Source organism: Cervus elaphus, chromosome 14 (assembly GCF_910594005.1).
Source record: "Cervus elaphus chromosome 14, mCerEla1.1, whole genome shotgun sequence".
Lineage (NCBI taxonomy): Eukaryota > Metazoa > Chordata > Mammalia > Artiodactyla > Cervidae > Cervus > Cervus elaphus.
Genome location: NC_057828.1, coordinates 9,833,313 through 9,855,501, shown reverse-complemented (window position 1 = coordinate 9,855,501; position 22,189 = coordinate 9,833,313). Strand labels below are relative to the sequence as shown.

At 36.3% G+C, this 22,189-nt stretch overlaps 1 protein-coding gene across 4 annotated transcripts in view; it reads right to left on the bottom strand.

Moving 5' to 3' along the window:
- KCNT2 (potassium sodium-activated channel subfamily T member 2) overlaps positions 1 to 22,189 on the bottom strand; it is a 429,544-nt gene that overhangs the window by 178,052 nt on the left and 229,303 nt on the right. For all 4 annotated transcript variants that reach the window (XM_043924233.1, XM_043924236.1, XM_043924234.1 and 1 more), the window contains exon 13: positions 9,223 to 9,331. In XM_043924233.1, the coding sequence (XP_043780168.1) occupies positions 9,223 to 9,331 (109 nt within the window). The remainder of the gene's footprint in view (positions 1 to 9,222; positions 9,332 to 22,189) is intronic.

Genomic DNA, 22,189 nt, shown 5'->3' with positions numbered 1-22,189 from the left:
TATAATTAATGCTACAATAATTCATATAATAACTCATTTAAATATAGTGTAACAGTTCCCTAATATAATGAATACCCAGAATCATTTTGTTCAGGGGAGAGTGATCCACAAATTACACAATTGATATATCTGTGTAAAGTACTAGCTGCTAGGTTACTAAATTGTTTTTGCTTTCTAATAGTTTCTATGCATATAAGTTGAATTTTGAAGTTTCTGTCTTTCACATTTTAAAAACATGGGTTTACTTCTGAAAAATACATCAGTGATTGTCAGGGTATGAGTTCCACAATTTAAGGGAATTGAAGGTAATTAAATAAGTGGAAATAAAAATATGCTTTAAAAAAATATGCTTTATATCTTGTGATAATTAGAATCATGCCATTTAATACTTATGAAACTACAAGGACAAAATATAATCAATAACAAGTAAACATGTTTTAAGGTTAAAATGATTATTATTACAAACAGTATTCATTATCTATTGCTATATAACAAATGACTCCAAAACTTATTGACTTAAACATTTCATTTCTCGAAATTCTGTGGGTCAGCTTGATTTCTGTGGATTGGCTGATAGGTGAGTTGGGAGCATCAACAGATGCCAAAAATGAGAAACATTGAGATAAAGTATTGGGATAGAATTTTAAAACAATCCATTCATTTCAATGGATTTATTGAGATAACAGCAAAATAACTTCAAAGAGAATGAGTGGTTGATGGGTGAGTTAGGAACCAGTGAGGTGGGGTGCCTGGGATGAATAATTCTCACTTTCCAAGGGATGTTTCATCCTTGGAAAGAATGAATCAGATTCTTCACATAGAGTCTCTGGGCCATGTTCCAACGAAAGGCAAGCAGAGGCTGGATGGCCTTTGTTTCTAAAGTCACACAATATATTAACAGCTTTTGTCACAGTGGATTGGTCAAAGCAAGTGACCAGACAGCCCATATTCAAAGGGTGGGGAAGTACACTGTGCCTCCTTGTGGAAGAAGGTGAAATGTGGAATCATGATGGGCCACAGACACAGGGGGCATGGCCCACTGGAGGCCATTATTTTAACAATTTACACCACCAACTCAATGACAGTTTGATGCAATGCCTTTTGAAAGGTTAAGTCCATAACGGCTTTAACCTCATGCTGAAATATAAAACATATTATATGTGGTTTGAGAGTCTCATATATCAACTCAAACTGCTTTTTATGGCATTTTAATGAAATCAGGGTGCTTTTATCTTTTCATAATATAAAAAGAGTGCCTCCAAGACAGTGTAAGCTCACTACATAAAAGAATGAAGATATTATTAAAAGGAATTTCAGCAGACGCCATAAGTGAGAAATACTGTGATACACTATTGGCATAGAATTTTGAAACAGTCCATTCATTTCAATGGATTTATTTAAATAACAGCAAAATAAGAATTTTTTCAAAATTCAAAGTCTTTGTAATTTTTTGTTTGTAAAAATAGGCTATTTTGATAGTGAGCTTGGTCTGTTTATGAGCACATCAATGGCTTGCTAAAGAGAAAAACTAAAATCTGCTCTGAATTTCAGTTATAGTATATTCAAAAGAACAACTTGTCTTTTCAAACTACATGTTGTTTTAAGATCCACATTCAATATCCATTTATTGAACACATAATATGTCTCAGATACCACTTATTTCATCATTACTGCTAATTTTAACCAACAAAAAGACATAATATTATTATGGCCACTTAACAGAAGAAAAATATAGGAGCCAAACTACGAATCTGCTGAGCTAAAGTGTACATGGTGGCACTCAAATTTAATTTCATATTTTAGGAACCTGCATTAGTTCTGTATCCACTGCTACCTTCCTAAAATTTTATCATATCAAGTCATTATTAGGTATGAAAACTTTGCAAAAATACTCCTTTTCCTAAATAATAATAAAAATAAGGCAGCTTAATTACATAAGGCTTTTTAGATAAATAATTGGCATTTCCTGAATGTTAATAACACATGTTACTGGCACTAGCTGTAATACTTCACATGTGTTTTTCCATTTTATTAAAAAGTCTACAAAGGAGGTATTATTTTCTTTTTTCTTTTTTCCCCAAAGTGTCAGTTTTATTTGTCAGTGTAGTACAGAGCTAAGGCACAAACTGGCTATTTCCCAGAGTTAGAGGGGCAGTGGGGCAGATGGGAAGCAAGCCCTCTTGGGTGCTGGGTCCCCCGGCAGCCTTCTTGGCTAGAGGCCATGCCTCAGATCTGAGCCCCTGCAAACCAAAGGCTATGTTGAAGGGGTTGATAGGTGTGGAACGATCAGCAATGAGGGTCGATTTTAGGCCCAGGATCTGGAGCAATTCCTTTGTTTTTTTTGCTGCCCTGTAAATAAACTCTTCAGTACCATTTTTCTAGATTTTATATATATATATATACATATATATATATATGCGTTAGAATACAATATTTATCTTTCTATGTCTTACTTCACTCTGTATAAAGGCTTATTAAAACTGACTCAAATGTGCTCCTTTTTATGGCTGAGTAGTATTCCATTGTGTATATGTACCACTACTTCTTTATCCATTCATCTGTTGATGGACATCTAGGTTGCTTCCATGTTCTAGCTATTGTAAATAGTCCTGCACTGAATAATGTGATACATGTGTCTTTTTCAATTTTGGTTTCCTCAGGGTATATGCCTAGGAGTGGGATTGCTGGGTCATATGGTGGTTTTATTCCTAGTTTGTAAGGAATCTCTATACTGTCTTCCACAGTGGCTGTATCAATTTACATTCCCACAAACAGAGAAGAGCATTCCCTTTTCTTCACACCCTCTCCAGCATTTATTGCTTGTAGAATTTTTGATGATGGCCATTCTGACTAGTGTGAGGTGATACCTCATTGTATGTATGATTTGCATTTCTCTAATGATGAGCGATGTTGAGCATCTTTTCACGTGTTTGTTATCCATCTGTATGCCTTCTTTGGAGAAATGTTTATTTAGGTCTTTTCCCCACTTTTTGACTGGGTTCTTTGTTTTCCTGGTATTCAGTTGTATGAGCTGCTTGTATATTTTAGAAATTAATCCTCTGTTGTTTCATTTGCTATTATTTTCTGCCATTCTGAGGGATGTCTTTTCACCTTGCTTATAGTTTCCTTTGCTGTGCAAAAGCTTTTAAGTTTAACCAGGTCCCACTTGTTTACTTTTGTTTTTATTTCCATTACTCTAGGAAATGGGTCATAGAGGATCTTGCTTTGATTTATGTCATAGAATATTCTGCCTATGTTTTCCTCTAAGAGTTTTATAGTTTCTGGTTTTACATTTAGGTCTTTAATCTATTTTGAGTTCATCTTTGTGTATGGTGTTAGGAAGTGTTCTAATTTCAGTCTTTTACATGGAGCTGTCCAGTTTTCCCAGCATCATTTATTGAAGAGGCTGTCTTTGCCCTATTGTATATTCTTGCCTCCTTTGTAAAAAATATGGCACCATAGGTGTATGGGTTTATTTCTGGGCTTTCTTGCTTCTTCCATAGGTATATCATTCTGTTTTTTTGCCAGTAACATACTGTCTTGATGACTGTAGCTTTGTAGTATAATTTGAAATCAGGAAGCTTGATTCCTCCAGCTCCATTCTTCTTTCTCAAGACTGCTTTGGCTATTAGGGATCTTTTGTGTTTCCATATCAATGTGAAACTTTTTGTTCTACTTCTGTGAAAATGCCATTGGTAATTTGACAGGGATCACATTGAATCTGCAGATTGCATTTGGTAGTATAGTCATTTTCACAATATTGATTCTTCCTACCCAGCAACATGGAATATCTCTCCATCTGTTGATGCCACCTTTGATTTCTTTCATTAGTGTTTTATAATTTTCTGTGTACAGTTCTTTTGTCTCCGTAGGTAAGTTTATTCCTGGATATTTAATTCTTCTTCTTGCAATGGTGAGTGGGATTGATTCCTTAATTTCTCTTTCTGATTTTTCATTCTTATATAGAAATGCAAGTGATTTTTGTGTATTGATTTTGTACCCTGAAGCTTTGCTAAATTCACTGGTTAGTTTTAGGGTTTTTTATGTACAGTATCATGTCATCTGCAAACAGTGAGAGCATTATTTCTTCTTTTCCTATCTTGATTCTTTTTATTTCTTTTTCTTCTATGATTGCTGTAGCTAAGACTTCCAAAACTATGTTGAATAATAGTGGTGAAAGTGGACACACTTGTCTTGTTCTTGATCTTAGGGGAAATGTTTTTAGTTTTTCACTATTGAGAATAATGTTTGCTGTAGGCTTGTCATATATGGCCTTTACTATGTTGAGGTGGGTTCCTTCTATGCCCATTTTTTGAAGAGTTTTAATCATAAATGGGTGCTGAATTTTGTCAAAGGCTTTTTCTGCATCTATTGAGATTATCATATGGTTTTTACCTTTCAGTTTGTTAATATGGCATATCACATTTGATTGATTTGTTTATATTGAAGAATCCTTGCACCCCTGGAATAAACCCAAATTGATCATGGTGTTTGAGCTTTTTGATGTGTTGCTAAATTCTGTTTGCCAAAATATGGTTGAGGATTTTTGCATCTATGTTCATCAGTGATATTGGTCTGTAGTTTTCTTTTTTTGTGTTGTTTTGGTATCAGGGTGATGGCGATCTTGTAGAATCAGTCTGGAAGTGTTCCTTCCTCTGTAATTTTTTGAAAGAGTTTTAGAAGGAAAGGGCTTAATTCTTCTCTAAATGTTTGATAGAATTCTCCTGTGAAGCCATCTGGTCCTGGGCTTTTGTTTTTGGGGAGATTTTTGATCAAAGTTTCAATTTCAGTGCTTGTAATTGAGTTGTTCATAATTTCTATTTTTTCCTGGTTCAGTCTTGAAAGATTGAACTTTACTAAAAATCTCTCCATTTCTTCCAGGTTATCCGCTTTATTGCCATATACTTGTTCATAATAGGTTCTTATAATCCTTTGTATTTCTGAATTGTCTGTTGTAACCTCTCCTTTTTAATTTTTAATTTTGTTGATTTCGTTCTTCTCCCTTTTTTTCTTGATGAGTCTGGCTAAACATTTGCCAATTTTGCTTATCTTCTCTAAGAACCAGGCTTTAGTTTTATTAATCTTTACTATTGTTTCCTTCATTTCTTTTTTCATTTATTTCTGCTCAGATATTTATGATTTCTCTCCTTCTACTAATTTTGTTGTTTTTTTTGGGGGGGGGGGGAGTTGTTGTTCTTTTTGCAGTAGTTTTAGGTGCCTATTCAATATGTTTTTCTTGTTTCATGAGGTAGGACTGTATTGCTATAAACTTCCTTCTTAGAACTGCTTTTGCTGCATCCCATAGGTTTTGAGTTGTTGTATTTTCATTGTCATTTGTTTCTAGAAATTTTTTCATTTACTGTTTGATTTTTTCAGTAACCTATTGGTTATTTAGAAATGTGTTGTTTACTCCCCATGTGTTTGTGTTTCTTACAGTTTTTTTTTTTTTCTTTCTTTCTTTCTTCCTTGTAAATGATGTCTAGTCTCATAGCATTGTGGTCAGAGAAGATGCTTGATACAATCTCAATTTTCTTAAATTTACTGAGGTTTGATTTGTGACCCAAGATGTGGTCTATCCTGAAGAATGTTCCATGTGCACTTGAGAAGAAGATGTATTGTTCTGCATTTGGATTGAAGATACTGAAGACATCAATGAGATCCATTTCATCTAATGTATCTTTTAAGACTTGTGTTTCCTTATTAATTTTCTGTTTTGATGATCTGTCCACTGGTGTGAGTGGCGTGTTAAAGTCTCCTACTAATACTGTGTTACTGTCAATTTCTCCTTTTATGTCTGTTAGTTTGTCTTATGTATTGAGGTGCTCCTATGTTGGGTGCATAGATATTTACAATTGTTATGTCTTCCTCTTGGGTTGATCCCTTCATTGTTATGTAGTGTTCTTCCCTTTCTCTTGTAATCTTCTTTATTTTAAGGTTTATTTTTTCTGATATGAGGATTGCTACTCCAGCTTTCTTTTGTTTCCCACTTGCAAGGAATATATTTTTCCATTCTCTAACTTTCAGTCTATGTGTGTCTTGAGATCTGAAGTGGGTTTCTTGTAGACAGCACATATATGGGACTTGCTTTTGTATCCATTCAGCCAGACTGTGTCTTTTGGTTGGAGCATTTAATCCATTTACATTTAAAGTAATTATTGATATATATGTTCCCATTGCCATTTTCTTAATCATTTGGGGTTGATTTTGTAGATCTTTTTCTACTCTTATATTTCTTGACCTGTACAAAGTCCCTTTAACATTTGTGTAAACCTGGTTTGGTGGTACTGAATTCTCTTAACTTTTGTTTGTCTGTAAAGCTTTTTATTTCTCCACCAATTTTGACTTAAATCCTTGCCAGGTACAGTAATCTTGGTTGTAGATTTTTCACTTTCAGTACTGTAAATATATCCTGCCATTTCCTTCGGCCTGCAGATTTTCTGCTGAAAGATCAGCTGTTAAGCATATGGGATTTCCCTTGTATGTTACTTGTTGCTTCTCCCTTGATGCTTTTAATATTCTTTATTTGTGCTTAGTCTTTCTCAGTTTGATTAGTATGTGTCTTGGCATGTTTCTCCTTGGGTTTATCCTGTATGGGACTCTTTGCAACTCTTGTACTTACTTGATTGACTATTTCCTTTTCCATGTTGGGGAACTTTTCAACTATAATCTCTTCAAAAATTTTCTCATACCCTTTCTTTTCTCTTCTTCTTCTGGGACCCCTATAATTCAAATATTGGTGTGTTTGATATTGTCCCAGAAGTCTCTGAGACTTTGCTCAGTTCTTTTTTTTTTTTTTTAACTTTATTCTGCTCTTCAGAAGTTAATTCCACCATTATATCTTCCAGCTCACTGATTCATTCTTCTGCTTCAGATATTCTGCTATTGATACCTTTTAGAGTATTTTTAATTTCAGTAATTGTGTTGTTTGTCTCTACATGTTTATTCTTTAATTCTTCTAGGTCTTTGTTAATTGATTCTTGCATTTTCTCCATTCTGTTTTCAAGGTTTTGATCATCTTTACTATCATCATTCTGAATTCTTTTTCAGGTAGTTTGCCTGTTTCTTCTTCATTTATTTGGACTTCTGTGTTTCTAGTTTGTTCCTTCATTTGTGTAGTATTTCTTTGCTTTTTCATTATTATTACTATTATTATTATTTTTAGGCATATTGTGTTTGAGGTCTCCTTTGCCCCAGGCTTCAAGGTCGAATTCTTTCTTCCTTTTGGTTTCTGACCTCCTAAGGTTGGTCCCAGTGTTTTGTGTAAGTTTTGCATAGGGTGAGATTTGTGCTGAGCGTTTTTGTTTGTTTGTTTTTCCTCTGATGGGCAGGGCTGAGTGAGGTGGACATCCTGTCTGCTGATGATTGGGTTTGTATTTTTGTCTTGTTTGCTGTTTGGATGAGGCATCCTGCACAGAGTGCTACTGGTGGTGGGGTGATACTGGGATTGTATTCAAGTGGTTTCCTTTGTGTGAGCTCTCAGTATTTGATACTCCCGAGGGTCGGTTCCCTAGTAGTGTAGGGTGCTGGAGCTAGTGCTCCCACTCCAAAGGCTCAGGGCTTGATCTCTGACAAGGAGGAATTCAGCTGTAGGGTTGGAGGTACACTGACTGGATTAAATTTCTACAGCCTGGTTTCCTCCTGACATTTAATTTACACACTTTCCATCACAAGGTAAGAAGTGTGATGTCTGAAGTTCCAAATCACTGTTCTGTTCCCAGCTATGAGCACCTCCTCCTCTGCCGTCCTCTGCCTGGTATTCCTCCCTCTCAGCTGGGCCAACTGTCTGGCTCCCACCACCGGAGCTACTCTGGCAAGAGGTCCGGGGTGCACCCTTGTCCTCCAGCAGACCTCTTCATCTTCCTCGTCTTCCCTGCTCAGGCCTCCCCATCTTGTCTGTTTGCCCTGCACACCCCTGGAAACCAGATGGGAGACCAGGACACTTCAGCTTCAGTGTGGGCCCACCCCCTGTTGTTTTTAATTTTTGATTTAGGAAACAGGTTTAAAGAAGGCCTGGCACCATCTAAAATCATTTACATGCTCAGAATCTCTGATGAGTTCTTTAAAAATATTCTTTAAAACAGATTCTAAAATGCCACCAAAGTTGAGAGTCATTGCTTTATTTCCGATACTCCTTTAGAAAAAAATGATGTCATTAGTAGGAAGACTAGAAGATGACTCAGAACAAATTAAATAGCAATAATTTCATGGTACTCTTCTCATTACTTTAAAACTTTTTAGTGTTTATAAGTGTTAGTCACTCAGTCATGTCTGACTCTTTGCGATCCTATGGACTGTGGACAGCCAAGCTCCATGATCCATGGACTTCTCATGGCAAGAATAGTGGAGTGGACAACCATTCCCTTCTCCAGGGGGATCTTCCTGATCCAGGGATCAAATCTGGATCTCCTGCATTGCAGGCAGATTCTTTACCATCTGAGCCACCAAGGAAGCCCAGTACTTATAAAATTTCATTTAAATATCATATACTAATATAAGATGTGTGAACACATCTTCCAAAGGAAATACATTTTGCAAATACTTACTTAAAATTATTTACTTTTTAAAGACTTTTGAAGTTTCAGACCATTAAGGTGAAGTTTTATTTTTAAAAAAAGGGTTCTTATATTTGAAAAAAAATTAGTTCCTCCAGAAGCACTTAAGAAAAGATGCAGCACCATTTTATTGTTCAATTTTCTAATAGTTTAAAGCAGAATCTCATGTGGATAATTATTTTAAAAGCAGCACTTGTATGAAAAATTCGCATGTATATTTTCTTTAATTGTTTTCAATATCTACCCTCAAATTAAATCTATTTAAGTTACCTGAATATATTATATTATTTTATTCTATGTTAAGTTTATATATATATAAAATAACCTATAGCAAAGTATTATCTATCTACATATTTATATATAACATTTGAAACTTGTGTCTATATTTCATACTCAACTATCAGAGATAATCTAATTAAGCTTACTAGGATGTTCAGCAAGTTCAGTTACCAAAATCACCAAGTTATATTAAAAAGTAACGACTTACCACAAAGATTCACATTTTAAAGTAAATTAATTCTCTTAAAACAAATAGATGATAAAAAATAAATCCTTCTGTTCTACAGAAACATGGATATAATAAATTACCACTAACTTCAGAAACATAACTCTTACAATGACAATAAGAATTTGAGGAAATTTAAAGGATCTCATTTGAGGTCAAACTTACCAGCAAATTTGATATGAAATTTATTTTCAGGCTTTAAGATCTGGACATACAAAGGGCAATTTGGAGCAAAATCTTTTACAGCCCATGCTCTTAAAATTGTTTGGTGATCCTGAAATGATAAAACCCAAAATATCATGAGATGAACTAAAAGTGTTATAATATTAAGTAAAATTTGTCAATCAGTGTGTGAAATGGTCACATCTACAGTTTAAAATTAAGCATATGAAAACATTCATTGAGATTTCTTACTATTTAAGATAAGATAACTTGCTATTTTTATGGTGGTGGTTTAGTCACTAAGTCGTGTCTGATTCTTGCGATCCCATGAATTGTAGCCCAACAGGTTCCCCTGTCTATGGGATTTTCTAGGCAAGAATACTGAAGTGGGTTGCAATTTCCTTCTCCAGGGGATCTTCCAGACCCAGGAATCAAAACTGAGTCTCCTGCATTGCAGGCGGATTCTTTACCGAGTTACGAGAGAAGCCCTATTTCTATAAAAGAGATCAACAATACATAATCCAATTAGTACTAATTGTCAACACTTAGAAATTAGCAGAGATTAAGAGGAAAGCCTTTGACAAGCATAAAAATAATTTGCCCAGAAAATAATTAAGGGGTAGAAACCTTCAGAAATGTGGCAAAATTGAGTTTGTGATAACAGTTTCCATGGGAAAAAGATGGACGTAAAATAATTTTAACATAGATGGTAAAAGGGCAATGACTGAAGAGACCATTTGTGAGAACACATTAGTTTACTTTTTATATGGCAGTAAAGATAAAGGAATTTTGATTTTGTGTGTATTGGGAGAAATCAATAACTTTCAGATATCAAAAAAGTAACAGAAAAGTTAAAACAAAAAAGAAGAAAGAAATGTTAAGATTGAGAAAGGAAGTGAATATCATGCTTACCATGAAATCTTACATATAGTATCACCCCATAACTGATTTAATTGAATAAATCAGCTTGATTTAATTGAATAAATCAAAGCAAATTACAACTGTCCTTCGGTTTCCAGGACTCTCTATGCATAACAAAATATGAGGATGCTCAAGATCTTCATGTAAAATGGTACAGGATTTCCTAAAGGAAATCACCCCTGAATACTCAGTGGAAGGACTGATGCTGAAGCTCCAATACTCTGATTGCCTGATACGAAGAGCTGACTCATTGCAAAAGACCCTGCTGGGAATATTGAGGACAGCTGAGGATGAGTTGGTTAGATAGCATCACTAACTCAATGGACATGAGTTTGAGAACACTCTGGGAGATAGTGAAGGACAGGGAAGAACTGACATGCTGCAGTTCGTGGGGTCACAAAGAGTCAGACACAACTTAGTCACTGAACAACAACAATTTGCATATAACCTATGCACCTCTCCCAAATACTCTGAATCATCTCTAGATTACTTATAATATTTAGTACAATGTAAATACAATGTTAATAGTTGCTACCAGCCAGTAAATTCAAGTTTTGCTTTTTGAAAATTTCTGGAATTTCTTTTTCAAATATTTTGATCCAAATTTAGTTGAATCCAAGGATACAGAACCCTCAGATACAAAAGGATTAAAAAAATTCACTAATGTTAGCTACATTTTATTTATTTACTTTTTCACTGAAGTATAGTTGATATACAACATTACATAAGCTACAAGTGTAAAATACAGTGAGTCACAATTTTTAAAGGTTATATCTCATCTATAGTTATTATGAGACATTGACTATATTGCCTGTGTTGTACATATATCCTTGTAGCTTATTTTATACCTAATGGCTTGTACCTCTTAACCCTAACCTGATATTGCCCCTCCTTCACTGCTTCTCCCTACTGGTAACCCTACCTTATTCTTGATAAATATTATTCTCTTTTTTTCTTAAATTCATTAGCTTGTTGTATTATTTAGATTCCATATATAATGATATCATAAAGTATTTGTCTTTGTTTGACTTATTTTACTGAGTACAATACCCTCCAAGTCCATCTATGTTGTTGCAAAAGGTAAATTTTCATTCTTTTTATGACAAATTTTCATCTTTTCATTGTGTGTGTGTGTATGTGTATATATATATATATATATATACCACATCTTCTTTATCTTTTCATTTGTTGATAGACACTTGGGTACTCTATATCCTAACAATTGTAAATAATGCTCCTATGAACAGTGGGATGCATGTGTAATCTTCAATTAGTGTTTTTGTTTCTTCCAGATATATACCCAGGAGTGGAACTGCTAGGTCATAAGGTAGTTCTATTTTCAGTTTTTTGAGAAACTTACATACTGTTTTTGACAGTGGCTGCACCAATTTACATTCCCACCAACAATGTACAAGGATTCCATTTTTTTTTTTCACATCCTCACCAACAATTATCATTTATATTCTTTTTGATAATAGCCATTCTGACAGGTGTGGGTGATATTGTGATTTTGATTTGCATTTCCCTGATGATCAGTGTTATTGAATATCTTTGCATGCTGCTGTTGGCTATCTGCATGCTCTCTAGCCAAAGAAATAAGACAAGAAAACAAAATAAAAGAAACCAAATTGGAAATAAAGTGGCAAAACTTACTGTTTGCAAATAACCTGATACTCTACATAGAAAATCCTAAAGATGCCACCAGAAAATGACTCTAGCTCATCAATGAATCTAATAACGTTTCAGGATACGAAATTAACATACAGAAATCTGTTGCTTTTCTGTACACTAATAACAAAATATCAGAAAAACAAATTAAGGAAATAATCTCATTTACCATCACATCAAAAGGAATAAAATATTTAGGAATAAACCTACCTAAGGAGGCAAAAGACTTGTGCTCTGAAAACTACGTGATGCTGATGAAAGAAAGTGACGATCATACAGATGAAAAGATATATTGGTTTTTCAGATTGAAGAATTAAAATAGTTAAAATGACTGTAATCCCCAAGGCAATCTATAGATTCAGTGCACTCCCTATCAAAATACCAATGGCATGTTTAACAAAGCTAGAATAAAAAACTTTAAAATTTGCATGGAACACAAATGACCCCAAATATTCAAGACTATCTTGAGAAAGAAAAACAGAACTGGAGGAATCAAACTCTCTGTCTTCAGATTAAACTACAAAGCTAGAGCAATCAAACCAGCACAGTACAGGCACAAAAACAAACTCATAGATCAACGGAACAGAACAGAGATCCAAGAAATAAACCCACATACATATGGTCAATTAATCAACAGCAAAGGGGAAAAAAATATACAAAGGATAAAAGACAGTCTATTCAATAAGTGGTGCTGGGAAAACTGGATAGTTATATTTAAAAGAATGAAATTGGAATATTCTCTACCACCAAATGCAAAAATAAGCTCAAAATGGATTAAGACCTAAATGGAAGACCAACAACCATAACATTCTTAAAGGAAAACATAGGCAGAACACTCTTTAGCAATAAATTGTAGTAATTTTTTTGGATCCTAAAGTGAATGAAATAAAAGGAAAAATAAACAATGGGACCTAAACTTAAAAAGCTTTTGCACAGCAAAGGAAACCATTGGCAAAATGAAAAGATAACCTACAGAATGGGGGAAAGTATTTGCAAATTATATGACCAGGAAGATTGATATCCAAAACTTATAAACAGTCCATACAATCCAACATCAAAAACCAAACAAGCTGAATGAAAAAGGGACAGAAGACCTGAATATATATTGTTTTCAAAGAGGACATGCACATGTAGCACTGACTGCGTAATAGCCACTAGCCACATGTGGCTCTTTAAACTTAAAACTTAGTAAAATTAATTAAAATTAATAATTAAATTCTTTTATCACATTAGCTACATGTCAAAAATTCAAAGTAACGTACAGCAAATTCAGAGGTATATTAGAATAGTGGAGATATAGAATACAGAGGATTTTCATCATCACAGCAAGTTTTATTTGACAGTTCTATTAGGGAAATAGAAGATTAAAAATACAAGTAGATTTGAGGGACTATTTGTGCAGAAAGAATAAACTGTTATCAATGGTTTGTAACTTTAAATCACATGAAAGTTAATGAATAGAACACCAGAATTCTTTAAGTGAGAAATGTGTGCCTTCCAAAAGGTAACAATGAGCTGAAAATGGTGTGGCAGTTAATTTCATGAATCAACTGGACCAGGTCATAGCGTGGCAAGTTATTTGGTTAAACATTGCTCTGGCCGACTGGGAAATCCCAGAAGAGACAGAGAAAAGAAACTAAAAATTGTGTGTATAAATTAACACATTGGCTGACCCCTGAACTGCGTATGCATGGGGCAGAATAAAGGCAATCTGAACTAAGATTTGAATCACTGCCAACAGCAAGGGTGCTGGAGTTTGCCTTTTGAGTTGAATCAAATTAACTTCTTGCTAGAAGAAGAATATCAATATTGTTGGAGGAGTACAAGAGAATCCAAGGCTTCACCCCAAAGCATGATAAACAGAATACAATGCAAAATCACTGAGTATGTGAAGTGGCAGAAAAATGTGACCTATTTTCATGGGAAACAAACAAACAGTACCCAAGAGGTGCTAGTATATACATGATCAATGTAAAAATGATCAAAGATTAAAGCAGCTCCTGTAATCACTGAGGTGAAGGAAAATAGTGCTTCTAATAATTAGAGAAGAAAATCAGTAGAGGAATAGAAAATATTTCAAAAGTTAGCTGGAAAACTAAAGTATCTGAAGAATATTCACTGGATGGATTATGAAACAGATGAAAATGATGGAGGAAAGAGTCAGTGAACATGACCACAGATCAGTAGAACGCATCTAATTTGAAAAACAAAGAAAAAAGAAACAGGAAAGGAACAGCTCAGGGACTTTGGGAACAAATGTGGAAACATCTTAAGTCATGTAATTGGATTCCCAGGGAAGGAATAAAAGATAAATTAGAGCAGAAAATTATCTAAAGAAATAATTGTCAGAAACGTCTCAGTTTTATGAGATACAAAGTTACGAATTTAAGGAATTCAGCAAATCCCAAACTATGTAAACAAAATGATAACCACACCTAAGCGAAACTGCAGTCAAACTGTTGAAAACCAAAGATACAGATACTATCTTGAAAGCAGCCAAAGAAAAACAGCCATAAGACCAAGGATTCTCACCTAAGTTATGGAAATCAGGTCACAGTGAAATAACAACCTGAAGTGTAGAATGAGGAGGAAACAAAACATACTGTGAAACCAGAATTCTATGTATAGAGAAAAAGCCTTCAAAAAGGTGATACAAAGGACTTTTCCAATAATAAAATATAGGAAAATACATTTGTAGCACTTAGAAAATGATAGACTTTTTTTTAAAAACTATTTTAAGTATATTTTGCTAATTTATCTATTGGACATTATTTAAGATGACACAAAGGCAAGTCATGAAACTTAATATTTGTAAATAAATATTTATCGGCAACTGAACAAAGACAAAACATTTTACAAGAGAGTAAAAAGTTTTGCAGCAAACTGGAGAACAAATCTTTCCTAGAAACACTAGAATGTGTTAGTTTATAAAAAATTATTGCTAAAAGTAATTCTTGCATTTAGAATTACAAATGCATGGAAACACAGTAAAGACTGCATTAGACTAAACTTAAAAGCACCTGAGTAAAATGGCCCATCTTGTTCACAATTAGGTTGTCTTATAAACTGTAAGATTGGACTACATATATAGGTTTCTATATCGTAAAAGATGAAATTCAATTACAATACAAAGTATCTATAATATATATTATCTACCATTAGTTCGTTTGACTTTATGACTGAATTAAGGAAATGGCAACCCACTCCAGTATTCTTGCCTGGGAAATCCCATGGACAGAGAAGCCTGTCGGGCTACATTCCATAGGCTCTCAAAAGAGTCAAATACAACTGAGCAACTAAACAACAAGGAAACTACAAAATTTCATTGAAGTTACTTGTAACTGATACCTTAAGAGAAGCAGGGTTCAAATTTGATATATACTTATTATACATACAAAAGTAATTCAGAATGTTCTTCAATAAAATGGTGGTGTTTTTAGTTGCTAAGTCATGTCACTCTTTTGCAACTCCATGGACAGGAGCCCATCAGGCTCCTCTGTCCAACGGATTTTCCAGGCAAGAATACTGGAGTGGGCTGCCATTTTCTTCTTCAGGGGCTCTTTCTGACCCAAGGAGAAAACCCATGTCTTCTACACTGGCAAGAAGACTCTTTACCACCGAGGCACCAGTGAAGCCCTCTAAAGTAAAACAGTGGAAAACAAAACATATAACCAAAACCCATAAGATACAATAACTTTAAAATATGTTGCTGCCCTTTTAGACTAACACCTTACTAGAAAGCAAATGATCAAGCCACTGTGTTTTAATCAAATACCTATAGGCTCAGCAATAACTCAGTCTTCAAAAATAATCTGCATTAGTTAGTGTTAGTCGCTCAGTCGTGCCAACTCTTTGCGACCTCATGAACTGCAGCCCACCAGGCTCCTCTGTCCATGAGATTTTCCAGGCAAGGATGCTGGAATGGGTTGCCATTTCCTTTGGAAAGATTTATTAAAGGAGTCTCAGCTTAGCATTCTGGACCTTGGTATCAAAACTCAGAGGACTGTTAGTATAATCTTATCTTCCTGCCATTTTTAAACAGAAAAGTTTTACATTATGTGTGGGGCCCATTTACGAAGAAAACCACAGGCTCAAGATGGTATTGTTAGGGGAAGCACACTGATTGAAACCGCCCACCCTGGCCAGGCACCATAGTAACCATTTGCATGAGTTGTTTTATGACAGGAGAGCCTGATAAGGAATACGGAACTAATAGGCCACCACCAGCCGGAAGAGTTCGGGAAAGATCGAGAGGAGACACTACCTGTCCGTCCACTTCCCAGAATCCCTCTTGCTAGCATCCATCTTGGCTGAGCGATGCGTGCGCCACCAGGAAAGACTGTGAATTAGAATGATTGGCCAAAGACCACCCGGAAACTAATCCCATCACCATAAAACCCAAGACTGCGAGACACGCGGCAGAGCAGTTCTCCTGGGTTCCCTTACCTACTGCTCTCCACCCGGGTGCCCTTTCCCAATAAAATCTCTTGCTTTGTCAGCATGTGTCTCCTCGGACAATTCATTTCCGAGTGTTAGACAAGAGCCCAGTTTCGGGCCCTGGAAGGGGTCCCCCTTCCTGCAACAGTATCACTTGATGATGTGCTAAAGCCCATCACACCAACCTTAGATTTAATACCAAACCAGACAGCACTTATGACCTTTACCAGAAGTGTAATCTTAATCAAACAGTTTGTAATTTCCTGGTCAGCAGCAACGAGGTAAGATGTCTCTTAGACCCTGCTCCTACCCCCACAGGAAGAAGAGGTCATCTGCAAGGTAAGATCCTTGCTCCTGGCTCAAAATATTCCTCTCTTTCCTTTGCTAATGACTTTCTGGATCCACTCTCCTTTCTATGAAATCCTTCATTTTTTCTATCACTCATTAGAGCTCCCTTCTAGTTGCTAGATGGATGTTTTCCCATTCATGAATGACCTATCAAAGCCAATTAAATCTTCAAGTGTGCTGGGTTGTATTTTGTTTTTTGATGGACCAAGACATTATCCTGGATTCCAGTTTTAAGATTATTTGTACTCCCCTGAACTTCCAGATGTTCAAACTGGTTTTAGAAAAGGCAGAGGAACAAGAGATCAAATTGCCAACATCCACTGGATCATCGCAAAAGCAAGAGAGTTCCAGAAAAACATCTATTTGTGATTTATTGACTATGCCAAAGCATTTGACTGTGTGGCTCACAATAAACTGGAAAATTCTGAAAGAGATGGGCGTACCAGACCACCTGACCTGCCTCTTGAGGAACCTATAGGCAGATCAGGAAGCAACAGTTAGATCTGAACATGGAACATCAGACTGGTTCCAAATAGGAAAAGGAGTACATCAAGGCTATATATTGTCACCCTGCTTATTTAAATTACATGTAGAGTACATCATGAGAAACGCTGGGCTGGAAGAAGCACAAGCTGAAATCAAGATTGCCAGAAGAAATATCAATAACCTCAGATATGCAGATGACATCACCCTTATGGCAGAAAGTGAAGAGGAACTAAAAAGCCTCTTGATGAAAGTGAAAGAGGAGAGTGAAGAAATTGGCTTAAAGCTCAACATTCAGAAAACTAAGATCATGGCATCTGGTCCTATCACTTCATGGCAAATAGATGCGGAAACAGTGTCAGACTTTATTTTTTGGGGCTCCAAAATCACTGCAGATGGTGATTGAAGCCATGAAATTAAAAGACACTTACTCCTTGGAAGGAAAGTTATGACCAATCTAGATAGCGTATTAAAAAGCAGAGACATTACTTTGCCAACAAAGGTCTGCCCAGCCAAGGCTATCGTTTTCCAGTGGTCATGTATGGATGTGAGAGTTGGACTGTGAAGAAAGCTGAGCACCGAAGAACTGATGCTTTTGAACTGTGGTGTTGGAGAAGACTCTTGAGAGTCCCTTGGACTGCAAGGAGATCCAACCATTCCATCCTAAAGGAAATCAGTCCTGGGTGTTCATTGGAAGGACTGATGCTGAAGCTGAAACTCCAGTACTTTGGCCACCTCATGTGAAGAGTTGACTCATTGGAAAAGACCCTAATGCTGGGAGGGATTGGGGGCGGGAGGAGAAGGGGATGACAGAGGATGAGATGGCTGGATGGCATCACTGACTCGATAGACACAAGTTTGAGTAAACTCCGGGAGTTGGTGATGGACAGGGAGTCCTGGCATGCTGTGATTCATGGGGTTGCAAAGAGTCAGAAAAGAAAGAGCGACTGAACTGAACTGATCTTGACAATGATCTCTCAGGAACTGCAATCCTACTCTGGATTTCTGAGAGTATACTATATCTCACAGACATGTACTGGCAAAAACCTGACTGCCTGTCAGAATTTCTAGATATAATGTTCTGAGAATGTTCCTGGAAACCTGGGGACTGAGCAACGAGGCAACTGGAGTCAATTCAAATGCTTTCTTTCTCTTTCCTTAGAGAGATATAATCTATTTGGAACTGTTCTTCTCAGAGCTGAAATCCTGTATGGTTTTCTAGTGCTTGTTGGTATGTGTTCCAGTCATTTAGCCAAAGCCCTATATCCCTTAAATGAAAACTTTTCATTATGTAAGTCCTCTCCCAAGTTCTGGGGACTTCACAGGTGGTGCTAGTGGTAAAGAATTTGCCTGCATATGCAGGTTCAATCCCAGGGTCAGAAAAATCCCCTGGGGTAGGAAGTGGCAAACCACTTAGGGTATTCTTGCCTGGAGAATCCCCAGGGGAGCCTGGTGGACTACAGACCACAGGACTGCAAATAGTCGGACACAACCAAACGACTCAGCACACACCCCTTAACACCAAAATCAACTAGAGACTGTAATCCTCTTGAGTCTCCCTCATCTATTTATCCTTTTTAAACAAAGTTATGTCCATATGTCTCAAAATTTCATAAACATCATTGACAAATGTCAAATGAATAATAATGAATGTGATTCACAAAAAGAACAGGCTCTCTTAGAACTACATAACTGAAGTCCAGTGAAGAATTTGTCAAGAATTTGCCAAAAGGTATTTCTACTCAGACTGAAATACAAATCATACTAGTGACCCGCAGGAGTCTTAGCAATTTTAATAGTCATAGCTTAGAATTCTATGATTTTATGAATTGGTAAGATCTTTTTGAAAACAGGTTAAATTTTGGATTGAATAAAAAGCAAAATAAAATTGAAAAAACCCTTTAAAGAATATAACTAGGGAATGAAATAGTAGAATGATAAAGTACTAAAGTGTTTTACTGTCCCAAATGAATCTGCTTAAAACAAGGCAAACTTAAAAAAAAAAAAAAATTAAATTGTGAACAGTAGCAGAATATGCTACCCAAAATATGCCTTTTTAGCATAAGGATTATTTTGAGCCACTTATTTTGGAGAAAAAGCAGACACAGGAGGAGTTCTGAAATCAGAGTACAATTCATCCTTTTGTAAGGGAAATTTATATTCAAGAGGGAAATCTCCATTTGTAAGGATATCTTTCTCTTTGTACCAAGAAGGAGGACTACAAATCACAAGAAACTTGATCAGTAGAGAAGGCATCAGACTTAAATCTGCATAATAAGCTTATTGTACTTTTCTGGATAACTACCCAGAATTAGCCTTCCTTCTACCAACCCCTTTCTTTTGTCTTTACCTGAAGATAATATTTGAGGTGGTGACTTGGACATTTGGGGGTTCAGGGGTGGGTTTACTCAGTTTTCCTACAGGAGGTACACATGCTATTAAATTTGTTTGTTTTGCTCATGTTAAGCTGTCTTTCATCACAGGTTCTTCTCAGTCACAGAAGGTAGAATATTAGAGGAAAATTATTTTTCTTTCCCTGAAATCCCAAACATTTTTTTCAGCTCTTTTTTCATGCTGTCTGAAAGGGTCATACAGGGAAATTACTGAGTGCTCAACGATTATTTGCATTCTACTCTAAGATTTCACTTATTCCAAAATGCATGTAATAATCAGGAAAAAAAAAAAAAAACTTTCACATTTAGGAAGAAACTAATAGTGTGGTCTCAGATAAATTCTTTTTGAGTTACAACTACAGGCCTTTGGAGTTGGATGACCAAGATGGCCTTAAAGTTTCCCCACCCTTGACTTTCTGACAGGCCTCTTCAAAACTGTAGACCCCTGACCTCTCTTTCTTACAGCATTTACTTCTGAAAAATTTCAATTATAAATTCTTTCTCTGTCCCTTTGAGATGTAAATCTTCTTCAAAACTGGCCTTTCAGCAGTTTTACAACAGAGAAAAGTCTTTCTCAAGGACCTGGGGGCCATCTCTTTGAAATGTGATCATCAAAGGTGAAATTTTCCCCATCTCCAGTCTCTGTGGGCAGAAGAGAGCCTAACTTTCACACAGAACAGTTAGCAAATGATGAGCTAATCACACTGACCAAGTTCCCCAACCCAGTACATCAAGCTCCTCCAACCTTTTGATTCAGAGGAGTTGAATTCAATCTCTCCCCCAGGCTTCAGTAGTCTTCCTTGCCTGTTCAACTCTGTCTAGTACAATTTTTCTTTGACACTGAGTAGGGTATAAACACAAGTCTGTGAACTACTAACCCTATACTCTTAAGAAGTTTAAATAAAATAAGTAACCTGAGCCTTGGTTTATTAATTGACAAATTGGAGCTAGGAGGAACCTCCTTGCAGGATTGTTGTGAGAAATTTATCACATATATGCATAAAAGTGTGTTCAGTTCACTTCAGTCACTCAGTCGTGTCTGACTCTTTGCGATCCCATGAACTGCAGCATGCCAGGCCTCTCTGTCTATCACCAACTCCCAGAGTTTACTCAAACTCATGTCCATAGAGTCGGTGATGCTATCCAGCCATCTCATCCTCTGTCGTCCCCTTCTCCTCCTGCCCCCAATCCCTCCCAGCATCAGGGTATTTTCCAATGAGTCAACTCTTCTCATGAGGTGGCCAAAGTATTGGAGTTTCAGCTAAAAGTGTGTAAGTGGTCTCTAATCTGTAATTGACATTTAGTGATGACTAATCACCGAGAAAACTAAGAAAACTAACATCATGGCATCTGATCTCCATCACTTCCTGGGGAAACAACGGAAACAGTGACAGACTTTATTTTGGGGGGCTCCAAAGTCACTGCAGAGAGTGACTGCAGCCATGAAATTAAAAGACGCTTACTCTTGGAAGAAAAGTTATGACCAAACTAGACAACATATTAAAAAGCAGAGACATTACTTTGCCAACAAAGGTCCGTCTAGTCAAGGCTATGGTTTTTCCAGTAGTCAGGTATGGATATGAGAGCTGGACTATAAAGAAAGGTGAGCACCAAAGAATTGATGCTTTTGAACTGTGGTGTTGGAGAAGACTCTTGAGAGTCCCTTGGACTGCAAGAAGATCCAACCAGTCCATCCTAAAGGAAATCAGTCCTGAATATTCATTGGAAGAACTGAGGCTGAAGCTGAAACTCCAATATTTTGACCACTTGATGGTAAGAACTGACTCATTTGAAAAGACCCTGATGCTGGGAAAGATTAAAGGCAAGGGGAGAAGGGGACAACAGAGAATGAGAAGGTTGGATGTCATCACTGACTCAATGGACATGAGTTTGAGTAAATTCCAGGAGTTGGTTGGTGATGGACAGGGAGGCCTGGCATGCTGCAGTCCATGGGGTCGCAAAGAGTTGGACATGACTGAATGACTGAACTGAACTGAATCAATGAGGGGATTATTATGTAGTTCTTTTTTCCTTTTAGTTTTAAGAAATCTAAAAATCAGTACTGTCAAAAAAAAAAAAAAGCTAAAAGAGCAAAGCAAACACTATAAGTGTTTCCAGAACCAGATCACTCTACGTAAAAATTCATATGCCTAGTTCAGCTAAGCAAATCAAATTCGTTCACCACAGCAAAGAAAGGCTAAAGTGAAAATGAAAGTTAGTCACACTCAGTCGTGTCCGACTCTTTGTGACCCCAGGACTGTAGCCCACCAGGCTCCTCTGTCCATGGGATACTCCAGGCAAGAATTCTGGAGTGGGTTGCCATTTCTTTCTCCAGGGGATCTTCCCAATCCAGGGATCAAACCCAGATCAACTGCATTGCGGGCAGACTGAGCCACCAGGGAAGCCTTAAGAAAGGCTATCCAGAAGCTATTAATATGCTTCCTGCATTATAATGACTCAGAGAAAGACTTAGCTTTGAACAGATGTTTAAATTAAGAGCACATCTACTGACAGAGTGAACAAGATGTTCAAAATTAAAGTGTCTGAAACTTGTTTTTCTCTGTTTCATGAACCGATTTTAAGACATACATAGTTTATGTTAATGATTTCCTAATCCTTTTTTATTCTTAAATTCCTGAGAGATATCCCAGCATTTAATCGATGATTTTTAAAATATATTTTCTACACCTTACAAATCTTTTTTTCTTTTTTCTTTTTTT